Source organism: Panthera uncia, chromosome D2 (assembly GCF_023721935.1).
Source record: "Panthera uncia isolate 11264 chromosome D2, Puncia_PCG_1.0, whole genome shotgun sequence".
Lineage (NCBI taxonomy): Eukaryota > Metazoa > Chordata > Mammalia > Carnivora > Felidae > Panthera > Panthera uncia.
The window spans coordinates 26,267,019-26,289,505 of NC_064818.1; the positions used below are offsets into that span (position 1 = coordinate 26,267,019).

At 36.9% G+C, this 22,487-nt stretch overlaps 1 protein-coding gene across 2 annotated transcripts in view; it reads right to left on the bottom strand.

Annotated features, from left to right (window-relative positions):
• CTNNA3 (catenin alpha 3) overlaps positions 1–22,487 on the bottom strand; it is a 1,717,381-nt gene that overhangs the window by 331,916 nt on the left and 1,362,978 nt on the right. For both annotated transcript variants that reach the window (XM_049646151.1, XM_049646149.1), the window contains one exon: positions 13,338–13,489. In XM_049646151.1, the coding sequence (XP_049502108.1) occupies positions 13,338–13,489 (152 nt within the window). The remainder of the gene's footprint in view (positions 1–13,337; positions 13,490–22,487) is intronic.

A 22,487-nucleotide genomic window follows, 5' to 3' on the forward strand; every position in this document is an offset into this window, starting at 1 on the left:
AAAATTAGAGCACTTAGGAGAATGGAAACCACATGGGTGGAAAAGGGGGGAGAAAAGCTCCTGGGACCCTGTGATGGGAATAGGATGGAATAGCAGAAGTTGCACTGGGTGGTCACATGACTCAATGAACTTGAAGGAAGGACCATTGTAATATTCAAATATTTTGGATGATTAGATTTACAAAGGAAAATTAATAAAGGTGCAATTGGATCCTTGGAAAACCCAGTCAAAATTTTAGTGAAGAGCCAAAACAGAATAAGACAAGGGTCAGCAAAATTTTTCTGTGATGAGCCAGGCAGTAACTGTTTTAGGCTTTGTGAGTCATGCTGTTACTGCTATGGTTACTGTTGCCATTACTAAAATTGCCATTCTAGGGCAAAGAACTATCTACTGGTGTTATTCCTAAAATTAGAATTTCATATCACTTTCATAGTCAAAAAATATTATCCTTCTTTGAAATTTTTTCAACCGTTTAAAAATACTAAAATCATTTTTAGCCCATAGGTCATACAAAATAAGATGGTCAACCAAATGCAGCTCCGTGGCCCTATGCTTGCCATCCTTGACCTAAGATAATACATAATAATTTATACACATGAGAAATAAAAATCAACAAAAGAGGACCATATATTAGAGATATTTGGTGGGGTGTCTGGCTGGCTCAGTTGGTTGAGCCTCCGACTTCGGCTCAGGTGGTGATCACGCGGTTCATGGGTTCATGCCTGGTGTCTGTGCTGACAGCTCGGAGCCTGGAGCCTGCTTCGGATTCTGTGTCTCCCGCTCTCTCTGCCCCACCCCGCTTGCACTCTGTCTCTCTCTCTCTCTCAAAAATAAGTAAATATTAAAATATTTTTAAAAAGAAATATTTGGCAAGTAGCCAGTTATAAAGTAGAAAGGTATTTGTTTTATTATAATATTCTAAACATCAGCATTTTCAGTAGTTCATGCAGGCCTTTTTAATTAATACTAATTACACATTCGATAGGACTTTATCTAAATAAAATTACCTCATTGTTAACGTGTCGATTACTAGGTAAAACATTATTAATTTTTAAAATCAACTTTAGAAACCTACAGTTGAAGATGGCGGCGTAGGAGGACACTGGGCTCACCGCGCGTCCTGCTGATCACTTAGATTCCACCTACACCTGCCTAATAACCCAGAAAACTGCCAGAGGATTAGCAGAACGGAGTCTCCGGAGCCAAGCGCAGACTAGAGGCCCACGGAAGAGGGTAGGAAGGGCGGCGAGGCGGTGCGCGCTCCACGGACTGGTGGGAGGGAGCCGGGGCGGAGGGGCGGCTCGCCGGCCAAGCAGAGCCCCCGAGTCTGGCTGGCAAAAGCGGAGGGGCCGGACAGACTGTGTTCCGACAGCAAGCGCCACTTAGCATCTGGGAGGTCATAAGTTAACAGCTCTGCTCGGAAAGCGGGAAGGCTGGAGGACAAAGGGAGGGAGAGCTGCTGAGCCCCCGGACGGCAGAGCTCAGTTTGGTGGGGAACAAGGGCACTTGCCAGCGCCATCTCCCCCGCCCAACCCCCAGCCAAAATCCCAAAGGGAACCAGTTCCTGCCAGGGAACTTGCTGGCTCCGCGCAAACACCCAACTCTGTGCTTCTGCGGAGCCAAACCTCCGGCAGCGGATCTGACTCCCTCCCGCTGCCACAGGGCTCCTCCTGAAGTCGATCACCTAAGGAGAAGCGAGCTAAGCCTGCCCCTCCACCCCCCGTGCACCTTGCCTACCCACCCCAGCTAATACGCCAGATCCCCAGCAACACAAGCCTGGCAGTGTGCAAGTAGCCCAGACGGGACACGCCACCCCACAGTGAATCCCGCCCCTAGGAGAGGGGAAGAGAAGGCACACACCAGTCTGACTGTGGCCCCAGTGGTGGGCTGGGGGCAGACATCAGGTCAGACTGCGGCCCCGCCCACCAACTCCAGTTATACACCACAGCACAGGGGAAGTACCCTGCAGGTCCTCACCACTCCAGGGACTATCCAAAATGACCAAACGGAAGAATTCCACTCAGAAGAATCTCCAGGAAATAACGACAGCCAATGAGCTGATCAAAAAGGATTTAAATAATATAACAGAAAGTGAATTTAGAATAATAGTCATAAAATTAATCGCTGGGCTTGAAAACAGTATACAGGACAGCAGAGAATCTCTTGCCACAGAGATCAAGGGACTAAGGAACAGTCACGAGGAGCAGAAAAGCGCTTTACACGAAATGCAAAACAAAATGGAAACCACGAGAGCTCGGATTGAAGAGGCAGAGGAGAGAATAGGTGAACTAGAAGATAAAGTTATGGAAAAAGAGGAAGCTGAGAGAAAGATAAAAAAATCCAGGAGTATGAGGGGAAAATTAGAGAACTAAGTGATACACTAAAAAGAAATAATCTACGCATAATTGGTATCCCAGAGGAGGAAGAGAGAGGGAAAGGTGCTGAAGGGGTACTTGAACAAATTATAGCTGAGAACTTCCCTGAACTGGGGAAGGAAAAAGGCATTGAAATCCAAGAGGCACAGAGAACTCCCTTCAGACGTAACTTGAATCGATCTTCTGCACGACATATCATAGTGAAACTGGCAAAATACAAGGATAAAGAGAAAATTCTGAAAGCAGCAAGGGATAAACGTGCCCTCACATATAAAGGGAGACCTATAAGACTCGTGACTGATCTCTCTTTTGAAACTTGGCAGGCCAGAAAGGCTTGGCACGATATCTTCAGTGTGCTAAACAGAAAAAGTATGCAGCCAAGAATCCTTTATCCAGCAAGTCTGTCATTTAGAATAGAAGGAGAGATAAAGGTCTTCCCAAACAAACAAAAACTGAAGGAATTTGTCACCACTAAACCAGCCCTATAAGAGATCCTAAGGGGGATCCTGTGAGACAAAGTACCAGAGACATCACTACAAGCATAAAACATACAGACATCACAATGACTCTAAACCCATATCTTTCTATAATAACACTGAATGTAAATGGACTAAATGCGCCAACCAAAAGACATAGGGTATCAGAATGGATAAAAAAACAAGACCCATCTATTTGCTGTCTACAAGAGACTCATTTTAGATCTGAGGACACCTTTAGACTGAGAGTGAGGGGATGGAGAACTATTTATCATGCTACCGGAAGCCAAAAGAAAGCTGGAGTAGCCATACTTATATCAGACAAACTAGACTTTAAATTAAAGGCTGTAACAAGAGATGAAGAAGGGCATTATATAATAATTACAGGGTCTATCCATCAGGAAGAGCTAACAATTATAAATGTCTATGCACTGAATACCGGAGCCCCCAAATATATAAAACAATTACTCATAAACATAAGCAACCTTATTGATAAGAATGTGGTCATTGCAGGGGACTTTAACACCCCACTTACAGAAATGGATAGATCATCTAGACACATGGTCAATAAAGAAACAAGGGCCCTGAATGATACATTGGATCAGATGGACTTGACAGATATATTTAGAACTCTGCATCCCAAAGCAACAGAATATACTTTCTTCTCGAGTGCACATGGAACATTCTCCAAGATAGATCATATACTGGGTCACAAAACAGCCCTTCATAAGTTCACAAGAATTGAAATTATACCATGCATACTTTCAGACCACAATGCTATGAAGCTTGAAATCAACCACAGGAAAAAGTCTGGAAAACCTCCAAAAGCATGGAGGTTAAAGAACACCTTACTAAAGAATGAGTGGGTCAACCAGGCAATTAGAGAAGAAATTAAAAAATATATGGAAACAAACGAAAATGAAAATACAACAATCCAAACGCTTTGGGACGCAGCGAAGGCAGTCCTGAGAGGAAAATGCATTGCAATCCAGGCCTATCTCAAGAAACAAGAAAAATCCCAAATACAAAATCTAACAGCACACCTAAAGGAAATAGAAGCAGAACAGCAAAGGCAGCCTAAACCCAGCAGAAGAAGAGAAATAATAAAGATCAGAGCAGAAATAAACAATATAGAATCGAAAAAACTGTAGAGCAGATCAACGAAACCAAGAGTTGGTTTTTTGAAAAAATAAACCAAATTGACAAACCTCTAGCCAGGCTTCTCAAAAAGAAAAGGGAGATGACCCAAATAGATAAAATCATGAATGAAAATGGAATTATTACAACCAATCCCTCAGAGATACAAACAATTATCAGGGAATACTATGAAAAATTATATGCCAACAAATTGGACAACCTGGAAGAAATGGACAAATTCCTAAACACCCACACTCTTCCAAAACTCAATCAGGAGGAAATAGAAAGCTTGAACAGACCCATAACCAGCGAAGAAATTGAATCGGTTATCAAAAATCTCACAACAAATAAGAGTCCAGGACCAGATGGCTTCCCAGGGGATTTCTACCAGACGTTCAAAGCAGAGATAATACCTATCCTACTCAAGCTATTCCAAGAAATAGAAAGGGAAGGAAAACTTCCAGACTCATTCTATGAAGCCAGTATTACTTTGATTCCTAAACCAGACAGAGACCCAGTAAAAAAAGAGAACTACAGGCCAATATCCCTGATGAATATGGATGCAAAAATTCTCAATAAGATACTAGCAAATCGAATTCAACAGCATATAAAAAGAATTATTCACCATGATCAAGTGGGATTCATTCCTGGGATGCAGGGCTGGTTCAACATTCGCAAATCAATCAACGTGATACATCACATTAACAAAAAAAAAAGAGAAGAACCAAATGATCCTGTCAATCGATGCAGAAAAGGCCTTTGACAAAATCCAGCACCCTTTCTTAATAAAAACACTTGAGAAAGTCGGGATAGAAGGAACATACTTAAACATCATAAAAGCCATTTATGAAAAGCCCACAGCTAACATCATCCTCAACGGGGAAAAACTGAGAGCTTTTTCCCTGAGATCAGGAACGCGACAGGGATGCCCACTCTCACCGCTGTTGTTTAACATAGTGCTGGAAGTGCTAGCATCAGCAATCAGACAACAAAAGGAAATCAAAGGCATCAAAATTGGCAAAGATGAAGTCAAGCTTTCGCTTTTTGCAGATGACATGATATTATACATGGAAAATCCGATAGACTCCACCAAAAGTCTGCTAGAACTCATACATGAATTCAGCAAAGTTGCAGGATACAAAATCAATGTACAGAAATCAGTTGCATTCTTATACACTAACAATGAAGCAATAGAAAGACAAATAAAGAAACTGATCCCGTTCACAATTGCACCAAGAAGCATAAAATATCTAGGAATAAATCTAACCAAAGATGTAAAAGATCTGTATGCTGAAAACTATAGAAATCTTATGAAGGTAATTGAAGAAGATTTAAAGAAATGGAAAGACATTCCCTGCTCATGGATTGGAAGAATAAATATTGTCAAAATTTCAATACTACCCAAAGCTATCTACACATTCAATGCAATCCCAATCAAAATTGCACCAGCATCTTCTCGAAACCAGAACAAGCAATCCTAAAATTCATATGGAACCACAAAAGGCCCCGAATAGCCAAAGTAATTTTGAAGAAGAACACCAAAGCAGGAGGCATCACAATCCCAGACTTTAGCCTCTACTACAAAGTTGTCATCATCAAGACAGCATGGTATTGGCACAAAAACAGACACATAGACCAATGGAATAGAATAGAAACCCCAGAAATAGACCCACAAACGTATGGCCAACTCATCTTTGACAAAGCAGGAAAGAACATCCAATGGAAAAAAGACAGTCTCTTTAACAAATGGTGCTGGGAGAACTGGACAGCAACATGCAGAAAGTTGAAACTAGACCACTTTCTCACACCATTCACAAAAATAAACTCAAAATGGATAAAGGACCTGAATGTGAGACAGGAAACCATCAAAACCTTAGAGGAGAAAGCAGGAAAAGACCTCTCTGACCTTAGCCGTAGCAATCTCTTACTCGACACATCCCCAAAGGCAAGGGAATTAAAAGCAAAAGTGAATTACTGGGACCTTATGAAGATAAAAAGCTTCTGCACAGCAAAGGAAACAACCAACAAAACTAAAAGGCAACCAACGGAATGGGAAAAGATATTCGCAAATGACATATTGGACAAAGGGCTAGTATCCAAAATCTATAAAGAGCTCACCAAACTCCACACCCGAAAAACAAATAACCCAGTGAGGAAATGGTCAGAAAACATGAATAGACACTTCTCTAAAGAAGACATCCGGATGGCCAACAGGCACATGAAAAGATGTTCAACGTCGCTCCTTATCAGGGAAATACAAATCAAAACCACATTCAGATATCACCTCACGCCAGTCAGAGTGGCCAAAATGAACAAATCAGGAGACTATAGATGCTGGAGAGGATGTGGAGAAACGGGAACCCTCTTGCACTGTTGGTGGGAATGCAAATTGGTGCAGCCGCTCTGGAAAGCAGTGTGGAGGTTCCTCAGAAAATTAAAAATAGACCTACCCTATGAACCAGCAATAGCACTGCTAGGAATTTATCCAAGGGATACAGGAATACTGATGCATAGGGGCACTTGTACCCCAATGTTTATAGCAGCACTCTCAACAATAGCCAAATGATGGAAAGAGCCTAAATGTCCATCAACTGATGAATGGATAAAGAAATTGTGGTTTATATACACAATGGAATACTACGTGGCAATGAGAAAAAATGAAATATGGCCTTTTGTAGCAACGTGGATGGAACTGGAGAGTGTGATGCTAAGTGAAATAAGGCATACAGAGAAAGACAGATACCATATGGTTTCACTCTTATGTGGATCCTGAGAAACGTAACAGAAACCCATGGGGGAGGGGAAGGAAAAAAAAAAAAAAGAGGTTAGAGTGGGAGAGAGCCAAAGCATAAGAGACTGTTAAAAACTGAGAACAAACTGAGGGTTGATGGGGGGTGGGAGGGAGGGGAGGGTGGGTGATGGGTATTGAGGAGGACACCTTTTGGGATGAGCACTGGGTGTTGTATGGAAACCAATCTGACAATAAATTTCATGAAAAAATAAATAAATAAATAAAATAAAAATACTATTCTGGAAGGAAAAACAAATAAAATAAAATCAACTTTATCCACGTAATTTACCTGTAATTCTAAGTGTACAGTTTTATAAGTTTTGACAAATGAGTGTACCCATGTAACCACCTTGGATTATCAGTTTTCATAAAAGAGTCTACTGGGAGTTTGTTTTGGATAGCATTATATCTATAAATCAATTTCAAGATAATTGTACACCTTAATAATATTGAGTCTCCCAGTCCAGGAATATGATTAACTTTCTCCTAATATGTGTTTTCTTAATTTTTATTGATAATGTCTCATAATTTTCAGAGTGTAAACCTTGTATAAGTTTGTTAAATTTATCAATTATTTTCTTATTTTTGACGCTGTGCTAGATTGTACTTTATTTAATTTTTTTTAAGTGTTTATTTCTGAGACAGAGACAGAGCATGACTGGGGGAGGGGCAGAGAGAGAGAGAGGGAGACACAGAATCAGAAGCAGGCTCCAGGCTCTAGGCTGTCTGCACAGAGCCTGACGCGGGGCTCGAACTCACAAACCGTGAGATCATGACCTGAGCCGAAGTCGGTGGGTCAACCGACTGAGCCACCCAGGAGCCCCAGATTGTACTTTTAAAAGATATATTTTCTAATTATTGTGATTAAATAGAAGTACATATTGAGTTTCATTGCATTTCTCTACTGTATATTTATTAATTAATTAATTTTTCCCTTATCCCTTCCTCCTCCCCTTCCTTTGAGCTAAATTCACTTACCAGTTCCACCAGAGTGAAGTTTTTTGTTGTTTTAATTTTTTTTTTAGGATTTTCAATGTGGTTGATCATATAATTTTCAAATACAGGCAGTTTTATTTTTTCTTATAATCTGTACACTTTTTACTTTGTTTCTTGATTTACTGTACTGGCTAGAACATCTACAACATCTCATTGCACTGGAGCATGGACATTCTCACTTCGTTCCCAATTGTAAGGAATAATGTTTTGCCCTTAATTTTTAAGTGCAATGATGGCTAAAAGCTATAGAGTATGCTTTCATTTCCCTCTACAGTAAAGAAACTAATATCATGTAAGATAACAAACTAAATGATAACACATAAAATTGAGACTTGAACGCATCTTGATTTTACAGAATATTCCTTTCACTATTTCTTCATTTCTGAACTTAATTCAACAGAATTTTAGTTGGACCAGATAACATTGTCCACCAGTCAGTGACTAACTGACACCATCAGTCTTTTCCTCCCAAAGTTTGAATGTGAAACTTCAGAGAAACAAACAGCAGTTTGGTCCAGAAGACATATAAAGCAAAATAATTTTTTTGAGGTGAGATGCAAAGAAGTTATGCAGAACAATAGAAGACATTCAAGTAAATCATGACAGTGCAAGTAAGTTAAATTAAGAAAATTGTATATAATTCCAATGAAAGCCATCTATCCATTCCTGAGGGTACAGTAGAATCAGAAAAAAAAAAGGGGGTTTTCTGGCTATATAAACTGAAGTTATATATTGAACTGTGTTCTAATTTTAGAAGCCATGTAAATTATTCATGTAGAAATAGTTCATGTAAACTGGGCCACATAAATGGTTTTTTGATTTACTTTATTTTCCTTTGTTTCTTCAAAAAATAAACTTCAATCAAGTGATATCTCCAAAATTTGTTCTTATTCTTTGAAATATGAAGTTAGACAACTAACGCAGAAAATCTAAACTTAGTGGTGGTCCTGAAAATCTTCACATTTGGTTTGGAAAGCGTCTCTGTATTTCCTACGTGCTTTTGATAAGTCACATACAAAAATTCACAAACAAAACATGTGAAGCCCACATTCTGCATACCTGTTCAAAGGCTGAATTTTTGCTGAATCTTTTCCTCTTTTTGATGATATTTCACTACTAGCCACCCATGTTTCTTACAATTTAATTATCTTGTCCTTTAAGATTTTTATCTATTTCTGGTTAAGCACATTTCCCTAAAAGATGAACCATCAAGAGTCCTTCTTGCACATTTCAAGAAGTTAATAAAAACAATATATAGAATTATAATGCCAGCTTAAAGTCATATAGGCTCAAAAGCACAATTTGCATTAAATAATCTATAATTCAGATACACAATAAGTCTCCTCTTATGTAAAACAGTATCTTGAATAAAAACATAATTATTTGTTTAGAACTTTACCTTTTAAGGTACTTTTGGGCTTTGGCTTCAAGTTGGCCCATGGGCACATTTCTATAACTTCTATAGATAACATTCTTCAACATATAAAAAAATAATTGCGGCACCTGGGAGGCTCAGTCAGTTAAGCATCTGACTTCAGCTCAGGTCATGATCTCACAGTTTGTGAGTTCAAGCCCCGCGCCGGGCTCTGTGCCGACAGCTCAGAGCCTGGAGCCTGCTTTGGATTCTGTGTCTCCCTCTCTCTCTCTGCCTCTTCTCCACTTGTGCTCTCTCTCTCTCTGTCTCTGTCTGTCTCAAAAATGAATAAAATGTAAAAAAATTTAAAAAAATAAAATAAATAATAAGCAGCTTCAGTAGTACTAGCATTATTCACAATAGTGAACAGTAATAGTGAATAGTGAATAGTAATAGCAATAGGAACTATTTTTTTATAAGACACTACTGTTTACTGAGTACTTCATTTCTATTAGCTCATTTTTTCAGCATAATAATATTTTGAAGTAGATTTAATACAGTTTATTTTACAAAGGAAGAAAACTGAGGGTTAGAGAGATTTGTGACTTGCTTTAATCTTATCATATGAACTCTTAATAACTATAAAACTTATACATAGATATTAAACCTCAAAGAAAAATATTTAATATTCCCTATTCTCTGAGGTTGTTAAGAATGAGATTCCATAAATTTATTTGTCCACAAACTGAATCCAGTGGAGATAGCAATATTAAATGTCACAGCATTTTCTCTTAGAATTTTTAAAAATATTCTGAACACTTGCTAACACATTTATTCACCCCCAAAAAAGTTACAGACAGATATAATCATATTTTTTATAAAACCACATAAAATTTCAAGCACTGAAATGTTTTAGCATTTTGTTTTTTTGTTTTCTTTGTTTTGTTTTTAGTATTTTATTAATAAGTAGCTTGAAGGGCACTGAAAGCACTCTGGAAATTCTGACATAGGACAGTAGTCTGTAACACTCACAGGACCATAGCCTAGTCCTCCTTGAACTTGCCTTAATGTTGACATTCTTTAGTTACTTTGAAGAAAGCATCAAATGCTTTGTAGTTCTAAGGTCAGGATATTGGTCAGCATTAAATTTGACCTTATTAAGAGAAGATTACACCAGATTAATTTTATTATCTTCTATGACAAAGGGATAGTCTTCAAAGGAAAAAATTATTTTAGATTTTATTAATTGTACCTGAGTTAGACTTCTACTTTCAATCTATAATCCAATTAGTAGTTAAGTACAGAGGTTTATGGATCATCCTCCAAGGGATCCTTGTAGTTCTGTAGAAGTTTCCCTAGAAATTACCTAAGAAACTGGACACGCAAGCCCAGAGATGCTGAGCCTCTGGACTCTCCTTCATGGTTTCAAGAACAGCAGCTCTGTTTTTTATCTGTTTTATTTTTTTAGTCCATAATGTGTGTTTGAAGGAAGAATATATCTACCTCAAAATTCAGAAAACATCCCTACAAACCACACACTTGCCAATATGTTCTTAGTTGGATGGAACATCAGATTCTAAGGTCTCTTAACACTAAGATCCTTAACTGGAGCTAGCTACTAGAGATTGCAGTCAGATGAATGTCTAATATAATCCAATATTTTTATTAGTAATCTAGATTAAGGAATTTAGATTACAATCTCATGTTTCTAATTGAGGCTAATTAGGTACAGTCACAACCAAATTTAAAAGCAAACTGATAAATTATATGAAAAATCATTTAGAAATGTAATAAAGTTTAAATCTGGTATGAGATTTATGACCTGAGAAAACATATCAAATCAAAACAGAGAAGGAATATGTAGGCAATAACAGGGTAAAAAATAAAAATAAAAGGAAATTATTGTCTATCCAATAATCATGATATTTAAGAGAAGAAAAGTAAGTTCACAGCAGTTGGCTGTATTATTAGCAATAACATACAAACAAGTCTTCCACTTCATTTGATTTTGGACAGGCCCTAATTAGAGTATGCTTTTTGATAGTCTCATTTGAGAAGTTTGTTGAAAAGTTAAATAAGGACTAGTAAAGAACACAAAATACTGAATTATTCCTGTGAGGAAAAATTAAAATAAATTGAAGTATGTACCTTGAAAAAGAGATGACTATAGGGAAAAATTACAGCCCTCTAAGGCTGTTAAATAATTCCAATAAATTGCTCTCTTGCCCAACAGAGGACTGCTTGGTTCTTATGAGGGATATATAGAAATAATAGCAAGATACTTTGACTTGCTATAAGTAAGCTATTTTGATAAGAAGGAAATTATTAAATACTAAAACATACGAATGGGAGAAATTATAAGACTTGTTTCATCCGTAGATAGTTTTTTCAGGGGAAAAAATGTATTTCCTACGCTGGTTCACCTATGCTATTTCATTGGTTTAAACTTCTCACATATCCACCCAAGGATACTGAAAATGCAGGTGTTTCACCCTGGAAAGACCATTGCCTGAAACTCATGTGTCTTCACTCAACGTTTCTTTTCTGGTTCTACCCATCTTCCCCCCTTTGGATTATTACCAGTCCACCAGCCCACTAGTCTACATGGGAAAGATTTAAAATCCTTTTTGGAAGAAAATATTTGATAAAGGTACTTTGCAGCTTAGACATAGTACTGGCACAATACCACGGTTCACGATCCCATATAAACAAATACTTCCTGGCTTTCTCTTTTATATGTATGATTGGCTTGCTTTCAGGTTTTGCCATGCTCTGACATGCTGGATCCTATATCTTGACACCTCTGCTTTTCTCTTAGAATTTCTTTCATAAGCATCCATCTGCCCTGCCAGTGTCTTCAACTTCTGTTGGCCGTTTCCCTTAAAAGATTCCCAAACAACTCCACTTTTACAGACTGCTCAGTGTAACCTAACTATGACATTCAGACCTGCCAGATACTGTTGGTGCTCTGCCCGTATCTCTTCAGCACTTCTATTCTATATTTATAGTTTCAATAACAGTTAAATCTAGAGGCTTTCAAATTAAATTATATTAATACTTAACAAATTACACTCACCATCCCTACTGACTCCTTTTTGAGCAAGCACCTGCCACACCGCTTAAGGGTTGCTTTTTGGGGGCACAAGAGCTTGACTGACCCATGCTGGAGGTTTTAGTAACACTTCTGAGGAGAGGTAGCCTTTAACCAAGGATGAATAGGTAGATAAATTGGGTTTCGTTCACCTCGGGTAAGATAATTCTGAGGTGTATTCAATACTATCACCCAGAGTTCCCAGCAAGATCGAGCCCTAGTTGCCAGTAGTGATGCATAATTACATCTTGCTGCTTTACTTCCCCCCCTGCCTTATTTTTTCCTGTCTTACTTTCTCCTAAATAGACTAATAGTAACACAAATCCTTACCTCATGGTCTGCCTCCATGTGAATCCATCCTAAGATAAAATACCCCCGTATCTTTACATTTGCATTTTCCAGAAAACCTCCACTGTTTTTTAAATAAAAATTTAAAAAATACTCCACATTAATATTTGAGTAAAACCAAATAAATAATCCTGGCCTCTGTGTATGCAGTATGCCCACAATAAATGACTCATTTTTGCCCTTAAGAAGATGGCATATATTTCCCCAAACAGACAACTCCTAGATTGGGACAGTTCATGTGTTTATTGTTCCTGGCAGCTCCAAGTGAGATTTCTTTTTTTTTTTTTTTTTTTAACCAAGTGAGATTTCTTACAGAATATTCTGAATCTATAATCTAGTATGAGAGGGTTTGACCATAGAAACAACCTGTTTTAAACAGACACATTTTCCTACTAATTTTAACACAGTAATGAGAAAGATCCTTTCCTTTCCATTCAAGAAAAGAAAGCAAATTATTGTATGTATTTTTCCTTGGCTCCTGATCATGCTATGTGACACCTCAGTGAATTCTGCACACAAGGAATCCTATCATTTCTGCACACACAGCAGTTAAATGTGCTCATTTGCATAAGTTATAACCAAATACATAGTGAAAGTGTTGTTTGTGACAGTAGATTTGACTTCAGGGATACATACGAATTTCTAAAGTTCTAATGGATTTCAGCATTGACATTATGAAATAGAGATAAAATATTTCTTGCAATCATTCCAAGCATTCCAGATGGTGAAGGGCATTACAATAATTCAATGGGAAGCAAAGCAAACTTACCCGAATCATCATGACTGAACATCTGATATCGTGGATTGTATCATAGATCTTCTTTGAGATGTCCACAAATTCATCATCATCAAATACATCCAAAGAGTTTTTACTTAAGGCTTCCAAGGCAACATTCACTTGTGTTACAAACTCAGGAATTGCTGTTAAAATTAATAAGAAAGATAAGATTGTTCTATTTGTATTTTCAGGTTTCTGGAGTTTCATAAAAAATATGAGATATTTTTAAATAAATATTTGATTAATAGAATTTTAATTATTTTTTAATGTAAAGAGACCAAATATTTTGTCAGGATAATTTTGGATCTCTGAAAAGTAAACAGAATCAAAGACAATAAACCACATTTTTATAGAAATATTTTCAAAGATTATCTTTCTCCTTTATGTCATTTTTTTTTCTACCCAGCCTGGGACCATATAATCATTTCTCATCCTATCCAATATAAGCCCCAAGAAAGTACCAAAAAGAATTGGTGTGTTAACAGTTGAAATTATAAACATGAAGATATTTAAAGAAAGAAATCACTTGAGTTGCTAAATATAGGAAAATGTAATTAAAGGTAATAACTCTATCTCATAGAAATAATAAAAAAAAAACAATAAACTTTCTTTGGTTAAGATATTTTCCCATTCGTCAAAAGGCGGGGGTTCCAAGATGATGGTATAGGAAGACCCTGAATTCACTTTCTCTCATGGACACCAAATCTGTAGGTATATGTGGAATAATTCCCACTGAAAAAGAAGTGAAAACTAGGTAAACAGTTGTCTTCACAACAACGGATTAAAGGACCATATCACGAGAGGTAGGAGAGGCAGAGATGCAGTCTTCCCAATATCCAACCCACACAATAGGGAGGAAATTTCTTGAATCCAGAGATTCTCCCTAAGGAGTAAGGAGTTTGTGCTCCATATCAGGCACCTCAACACCTAGGATCTACATTAGAGAGATAAGAGGTGCTGGGTGATAAGTGAAGGACATTTATTTGCTAATCTTAAGACATCTGCCAGAGGTGCAGGGACAAGTTGGTATGTTCTCTGGGGATGGAGGTGCTGATAATACCATATTTATTCTCTCTCTCTCTAGCTTGCTAGCACAGGGGGGTGTGGGCAAACACAGCCTCACTAAAGCCAAGGGTGTGCCCACCCAAGCACTCTTCTCCAACAATGTGAAAACTGCAGATATACCCTGTCCCCAATCACTCTTTCATAGCTTCACTAAAAGCCCTGGGATTTGCATCTTTTGGCCTCACCCAAGCTTACAGGTGCCTCCAGAAAGGAGCTTATACACTCATCTGAACTCCAAATATTGCAACTGTAAACCAAGGGACACCTCCCGATTTCCTAGCGTGGAAGTCAGCTAGGAGTCAGCTAGGGACCAATTGTGGTCCCACAGGATTATGTATATGTACATACATTAAAAGCTGCTGCCTAAGGATTTGGCTTCCAATCAGCTGAAACTAGGTGCTGACTGAGATCACTCTCTTTTGATACACTGAGGATGTGTCTTGGCACATCCTCAAAAATTGGAACCTATCAAGAATAAATAATCCAAAAACAACAACAAAATCAGGTTACTTAGACAATCACAAAGGTTCAAGACACAACCAAAGCAAGGGCAAAATTGAACTCCTACACAAAGCCACTGCTTCAGTGCTGAGAGAAGTCACTATTTCACATGATATATAGAAACAAACACAAAGGGTGAAACAAAATGGGGAAACAGAGGAATATGTTTGAAACAAAAGAACAGGATGAAACCTCAGAAAAAGACCTTAATGAAACAGAGATAAATAATGTCCATGATAAAGAGTTCAAAGTAATTGTGATGCTCACCAAATTTATAAAGATAAAGAAGAATGAATTAACACAATAAAAACTTCAACAAAGGCATAAAACATATAAGTAAGTAGGTACCAAAAAGAGGTCACAGAGCAAAAGAATACAATAACTGAGCTGAAAGATTATATTAGAGGAATTCAGCAGTAGACTAGAAGAAGGACAAGAATGGATCAATAATCTGAAAGATGGGGCAGTGGAACTCACATCAAAAGTGCAACAAAATAAAAAAAAAAAAAAAGTAAACATAGCTTTAGAGACCTATGGGACAACATCAAGCAGAATAATATTTGCATTACAGGGGGCACAGAAGGAAAAGAGAGGGAGAAACAGGCAGAAATTGAATTTGAAGAAATAATGTCAGAAAATTTACCTATCTTGGGAAAGGAAAGAGATATCCAGGCTCTGGAAGCACAGAGGGTTCCAAAGAATATAAATCCAAAGGGACCAACACCAAACACATTATAAGTAAAATGTCAGAAGTTAAAGATTAAGAGAGAATCTTAAAGCAGCAAGAGAAAAACAACTTGTTACATATAAGGCAATCCCCATGTGACTATCAGCTGATTTTTTAGCAAAAACATTGCAGGCCAGAAGGAAATAGTATGATATATTCAAAGTGCTGAAGGGAAAAAGCTTTCAAATAAGAATAATCTACCCAGAAAGGCTTACATTCAGAACTGATAAAGAATTTTCTAGACAGCCAAAAGCTAAAGGAGTTTACCATTAAACTGGCATTATAAGAAATGTTAAAGGGACTTCTTGAGGCAGAAAAGAAAGGTCACTTAACGAATAACAAGAAAACATATGAAAATAAAACTATCACTGATAAAGGTGAATATTTAGTAAAGGTAGTGAATTAACCATTTATAAAGGTAGTATGAAAGTTAAAAGACAAAAGTAATAAAATTAACTATAACTATAGTAATTAGTTAAGGGAGGTACAAAATTTGAAAATGTAAACTGTGATATCAAAAACATAAAATGTGTTGGTGGGGGGGGGGGGAGTAAAAATGCAGAGGATTAAAATGCATTCTAAGTTTCTATCAACCCCAAAAAGATTCATATATATACACACCCACACATATATATGTATAGGTTCTTTTATATATATATAGCTTGTTATATGTGAACCTCATGGTAACCACAAAGCAAAAACCTATATTAGATACATTAAAGGCAAAGAGTAAGGAATGTAAACAAGACATGAGAGTCACCAAACTACAATGGAAGAGAGCAAGAGAAGAAAGGAACAAAGAGGAACTATAAAAACATCCAGAAAACAATTAATCACATTACAATAAGTACATACTTAATTACTTTAAGTGTTAATGGAATAAATTCTCCAATCAAAGAGTGCTAAAAGGATGAGAAAACAATACAACTGCATGCTACCCACAAGAGATTAAAAAACAGACCTAAGGAAAAACAGACTAAAAATGAAGGGATGGAAAAAGGTATTCTATGCAAATGGAAACAAAAGGAAAGCTGGTGTAACTATACTTAGATCAGTCAAAATAGACTTCCAAACAAAAACTGTAATAGATGACAAAAAATAATAAATAAATACATACATAAATAAATGGCTGTTATATAAAGTCAGTCCAACAAGAGGATATAACATTTGTAAATATTTCTGCACCAATAAGGAACACCTAAATATATAAAGCAAATATTAAAAACCTTAAAGGGAGACATTGACAGCCATTCATTAATAGTAGGGGACTTTAATAACCCTACTTACATAGATGGATAAATCATCCAGACAATCAATCAATCAATCAATAAAACAGCGCTAAACAGCATATTAGACCAGATGGACCTAACAGATATATACAAACATTCTATCCAATAGCAGGAGATATACATTCTTCTTACATGCACACGGAACATTCTTCAAGATGGATCACATGTTAGGCCACAAAACAAGTTTTCATTAGTTTAAGAAGAATGAAATCATATCAATAAACTCTTTGACGCCATGATATGAAATTCAAATTTCCTCAATTGCAAAAAGACAACTGGAAAAACCACAAATATGTAGATATTAAACAACATCCTAAAGAACAGTCAGTGAATTAATGAAGAAAGAAAAGTACAAATTAAAAAAATACATTGATATTATTAAATGCAAATATAAAAATTCAGTATCAGGGTGCCTGGGTGGCTCAGTTGGTTGAGCAACTAACTTCAGCTCAGGTCATGATCTCACAGTCTGTGAGTTCAAGCCCCGTGTCAGGCTCTGTGCTGACAGCTCAGAGCCTGGAGCCTGCTTCAGATTCTGTGTCTCCCTGTCTCTCTCCTGCTCATGCTCTGTCTCTCTCTGTCTCAAAAATAAATAAAAACATTGAAAAAATTTTTAAAAAATCAGTATCTATGGGACACATTTCATTAATGAAAATCAAGATCATCTCCAATAATACACAAAAAGCATTTGATAAAATTCAAAACCTATCATAAAACCCTTCACAAAATGGGTATAGATGAAACATACATCAATATAATAAAGTTCACATATGAAAAACCCACAGTAAGCATACTCAATGATTAAAAGCTGAAAGCTTTTCCTCTAAGACTAGTAATAAGACATGGATGCCCACTCTTACCACTTTCCCTCAACATATTATTCAAAATCCTAGCCAAAATAATCAGATAAGAATAAGAAACAAAAGACTCCCAAATTCATAAGGAAGAAGTAAAATTGTCACTCTTTGAAGATGACTTGATACCATACGTAGGAAACCCTAAAGTCTCCACCAAAAATGTTAAAACTAATCAATTTTAGTAAAGCTATAGGACACAAAATCAATAGACAAAAATCTGTTCCATTTCTCCACATTAATAATGAACTAGCAGAAAGAAAAAATTAATAAAACAACCCTATTTATAATAGCCCCAAAAATAATAAAATGCCTAGGGATAAATTTAATCAAAGAGGTGAAAGGCTTATACACTGACAACTGTAAGACATTGATGAAATTTAAGATGACACAAATAAATGGAAAGATAATCCAAACTCATGAATTTCAAGAATATTGTTAAAATAGCCATACTATCTAAAACAATCTATAGATACAATGCAAATTCAATCAAAATTTCAATGACATTTTTCACAGAACTATAAAAAATATTTCTAAAATTTGTATGGAACCACAAAAGACCCTGAATAGCCAAAATAATCTTCAGAAAAAAGGAACAAATCTGAAGATGTCACATTCCATGACTTCAAAGTATACTACAAAGCTATAATCATCAAAACAGCATGGTATTGGCATAAAAACAGACAATAGATCAATGGAATAGAATAGAGAGCCCAGAAAAACTCATACATATATGATCAATTAATTTCTAACAAAGGAGCCAAGAATATACATGGGAAAATATGCTGGGAAAACTGGACACCTACATGCAAAAGAATGAAGCTGGACCACTCTCTTACACCATACACAAAGTTTACTCCAAATGCATTAAAGACTTAAATGTAAGACCTGAAACCATAAAACTCCTAAGTAAACATGAGCAGAACCAAAGAAGTCATCAGAATTCCCCAAGATGGAGGCCCAGTTGGAAGACCCTAGGCTTGTATTGTCCAATGAACACCACTAGATAACTAACAAATCATCCTAAATAACCCAGAAATTGGCTGGAAGACTGACAGAACAAATTCCACAATTAAACAGAGAAGTGGCCATATCAAAAAAGGTAAGAAGTACAGAGATGTGGTTTATGGCAAGAAACAGATTACAGCACTGTGGAAGGGAGGGAGCCCTGGTGCAGAGAAGGTGGAGAGGTAGAGAGAGAGAGAGAGAGAGAGAGAGAGAGAGAGAGAGAGAGAGAAGCAGACAGGGAACACACAAGGAGAACATTTTCCCAGAGCTATTGGCTTAGAAAATGAAAGCGGCTGAATTTTGTGAGTTCTTGCTAACAGTAGGACTTAAAGCCTGGAATTTTAAAGGTCAGGGAGCTTGGCTGGGATAGAGCCTGGAGGGCGCTGCCTTGCTCCTGGAGAGAAGGCAGGCAAACAACCCAGGGGCAGATAGCATGCAACTGTGATCCAAAGAATGTCTGGGACACACAATGGGGAGATTATTCACTCTTAGTGTGTCTTGGAGAGGCAGCATTTAGAGAGACGCCTCACTGGGAACAGGGGAGCTGGCCTGTGCCATTTCTCTCCCTCCCTTCAGCATAAACACAGAGCCACCTGTGGGAGGCAGCACAGCATTTCAGCCCAAATGCTGGTTGCCTAACCTACTTACATGAAGCCCCACCCTCCTGTGCTCTGTCAGGACTGCCCTTCTCAGTCCACCTTGCCTCAGTCCCAGTGTGGTGGGCCCCCCCTCAGAAGACTAGCACAAGCCCCTACCCACAACATATCTCCCAACCAGAGAATTCTGCAGGGTCTCAGTTCTGCTGCAGTTGGTGTCAGGCCTCATTTCATAAGCAGACTAGAGCAAACCTAGTTAAAACTCACCACATTTAGACCAGGGATGAAACACTGCCCAGAGAAGGCAAAGGGAGCCTCTGCAGTGACTGGTCTGAAGGATAAAACAGCCAAAATACAATAGTTGAGCTCATGCAGCACACACTGGAGACACTCCCTGAAGCTCCAGGCCTTGGACACTACATGATCTCTTCTTCATACTTTCAGGAGCAGGAGACATAACTGGATTTTCTAACACATAGAAGAAGGCAGAGACTTTGAAAAATGACAAGATGGAGGAATTTATCATAAATGAAAGAATAAGGTAAGGCCATGGCCAGAGATCTAAATGAAACTGATATAAGTAACATGCCTGGTGGAGAATTTAAAGCAACAATCGTAAGGATGCTCACTGGGTTTGAGAAAATAGACTACATCAGTGAGAACCTTACAACAGAAATAAAAAAAAAAAGTTTAAAAAAACAAAGAAGAATACAATAAACAAGATTGGAAACAGGCTTGATGCAATGAATGGCAGGCTGGAAAAAGCAGAGGAATGAATGACATAGAAAACAAAATAATGGGGTGCCTGGGTAGCTCAGTCGGTTGAGCATCTGCCTTTTGATTTCAGCTCAGTTCGTTATCTCACAGGCCTCACGTAGGTCTCTGCATTCTGCATGGAGTCTTCTTAAGATTCTCTCCTTTTCTCTTTGCTCTCTGCCCCTACCCTACTCACTCTCTCTCTCAGCAACAAAACCAAAAACAAACAAAATAAAACAAGAAAAATAATGGAAATAATGAAGCTGAACCAAAGAGAGAAAGAAGAATTATACAACACGAGAATAGACTTAGGGAAATCAGTGACTCAATCAAAAGTAATAACATTGTCATTATAGGAGTCCCAGAAGAAGAGAAAGTAAAGGGGGCAGGTTTATTTGAGGAAATTATAGCTGAAAACCTAATTTGGGGAAGGAAACAGACACTCAAATCCAAGAGGCACAGAGAACTCCCATCGAAATCAACAAAGGCAGGTCAACATCAAGATTTATTGTAATTGAATTTGAAAAATATAGTTATAAAGAAAAAAAATCTTAAAATCAGCAAGACAAAAGAAGTCCTTAACTTACAAGGGAAGACGTATAAGGCTAGCTAGAGATTTCTCAACAGAAACTTGGCAAGCCAGAAGGGAGTGGCATGATATATTCAAAGTGCTGAACGGGGAACATCTGCAGTCAAGAATACTCTGTACAGCAAGGCAATCACTCAGATCAGAAAGAGAGATAAAGAGTTTCCCAAACAAAACTAAAGGAGTTAGTGACCACTAAACAAGCCCTGCAAGAAATATTAAAGGGGACTCTGAGAGCAAAAGAGAAACCAAAAGTGACAAAGACAAGAAAGGATCAGAGAAAATATCCAGAAATAACAACAAAACACGTAATAAAATGGGAATAAATATATATCTATCAAAATTACTTTGTATGTAAATGGACTAAGTACTCCAATTAAAAGACAAAGGGTGTCAGAATGGATTTAAAAAAACAAAACAAAACAAAACAAGACCCAGCAGATAGCCTTTCCTCTGCCATTCTGCCTGCTGCTCCTGTGCTCCTATTCAATAAACTTCTATCTTCTTAAAAACAAACAAACAAAAAAATAAGACCCACCTATACACTACCTATAGGAGTCTCATTTTAGACCTAAAGACACTTGCAGATTGAAAGTGAGAGGTTGGAGAAACATTTATCATTTAAATGAATGTCAAAAGAAAGTAAGAGTAGCAATACTTATCTGGGACAAACCAGACTTTTTGTTCTTGTATTGTTTTTGTATTGCTTTGGTATCAGGGTAGTAATAATTTTGAATGTGTTCCCTCTATTCCATTATTTGTAAGATTTTGATAAAGACTGTCATTAACATTTTTTTTTTTTTGATGTTTAATAGAATTCACCAATGAAATCATGTGGTCTTGGGATTTTCTGTGCTGGGAGATTTTTGATTCCTAATTCAATTTTCATTCTTGTTATTGGTCTAAGAAGATTTCCTGTTTCTTGGATTCAGAATTCATGATTCAATCTTGGTAACTTATGCATTTTTAGGAATTATGTATTTTTTTTCTGAATTACCCAAGTTGTTAGTAAATAATTGTTTATAGTAATCTGTTATCACACTATGTATTTCTGTGGTTATCTGTTGTATTGTTTTCTCTTCCATTTCTCATTTTGGTTTTTGAGTCTTCTCTCTCTCTCTCTCTCTCTCACTCTTTCTTAGCTAATGCAGTAAAAGCATAGCCAATTTTCTTTATTTTTTGCAACAAATGGTCATTGCTCTCAATGTTATTTCATTATTTATTCTGGTCTCTATTTTATTTGTTTCTAACTTTTTTTTTTCCTTGTTATTTCCTTCCTCTACTAAATTTCAGCTAAGTTTATTCTTTTTGTAGTTCCTGTGTATATTGCTAAGTTATTTATTTCAACTTTTTTTCTTAAGAATTTATAGCATAAACTTCACTCTAATATCTGCTTTTGCTACATCCCATAGATATTAGAATATTGTGTTTTCTTTTTCTATTGTTTTGAGATACATTTTGATTTACTATTTGATTTCTTACTTGGTCTAATGCTTGCAGTAGTGTGTTGTCTAATATTTATATTTTAAATGTTTTATATTTACCAAAAAAGGAAAACATAGGCAGTAAGCTCTTTGATAGTGGTCTTCAGGTTGAATTTTGAATCTTACTTCAAAAGCAAAGGCAACAAGAGAAAAAATAAATAAGTAGGACTACATAAAATTAAAAAGTTTCTGGCCAGCAAAGGATATCAATAAAATGAAAAAGAAACCTACTAAATGAGAGAAAATATTGGCAAATGATGTATTTAATTAGGAGT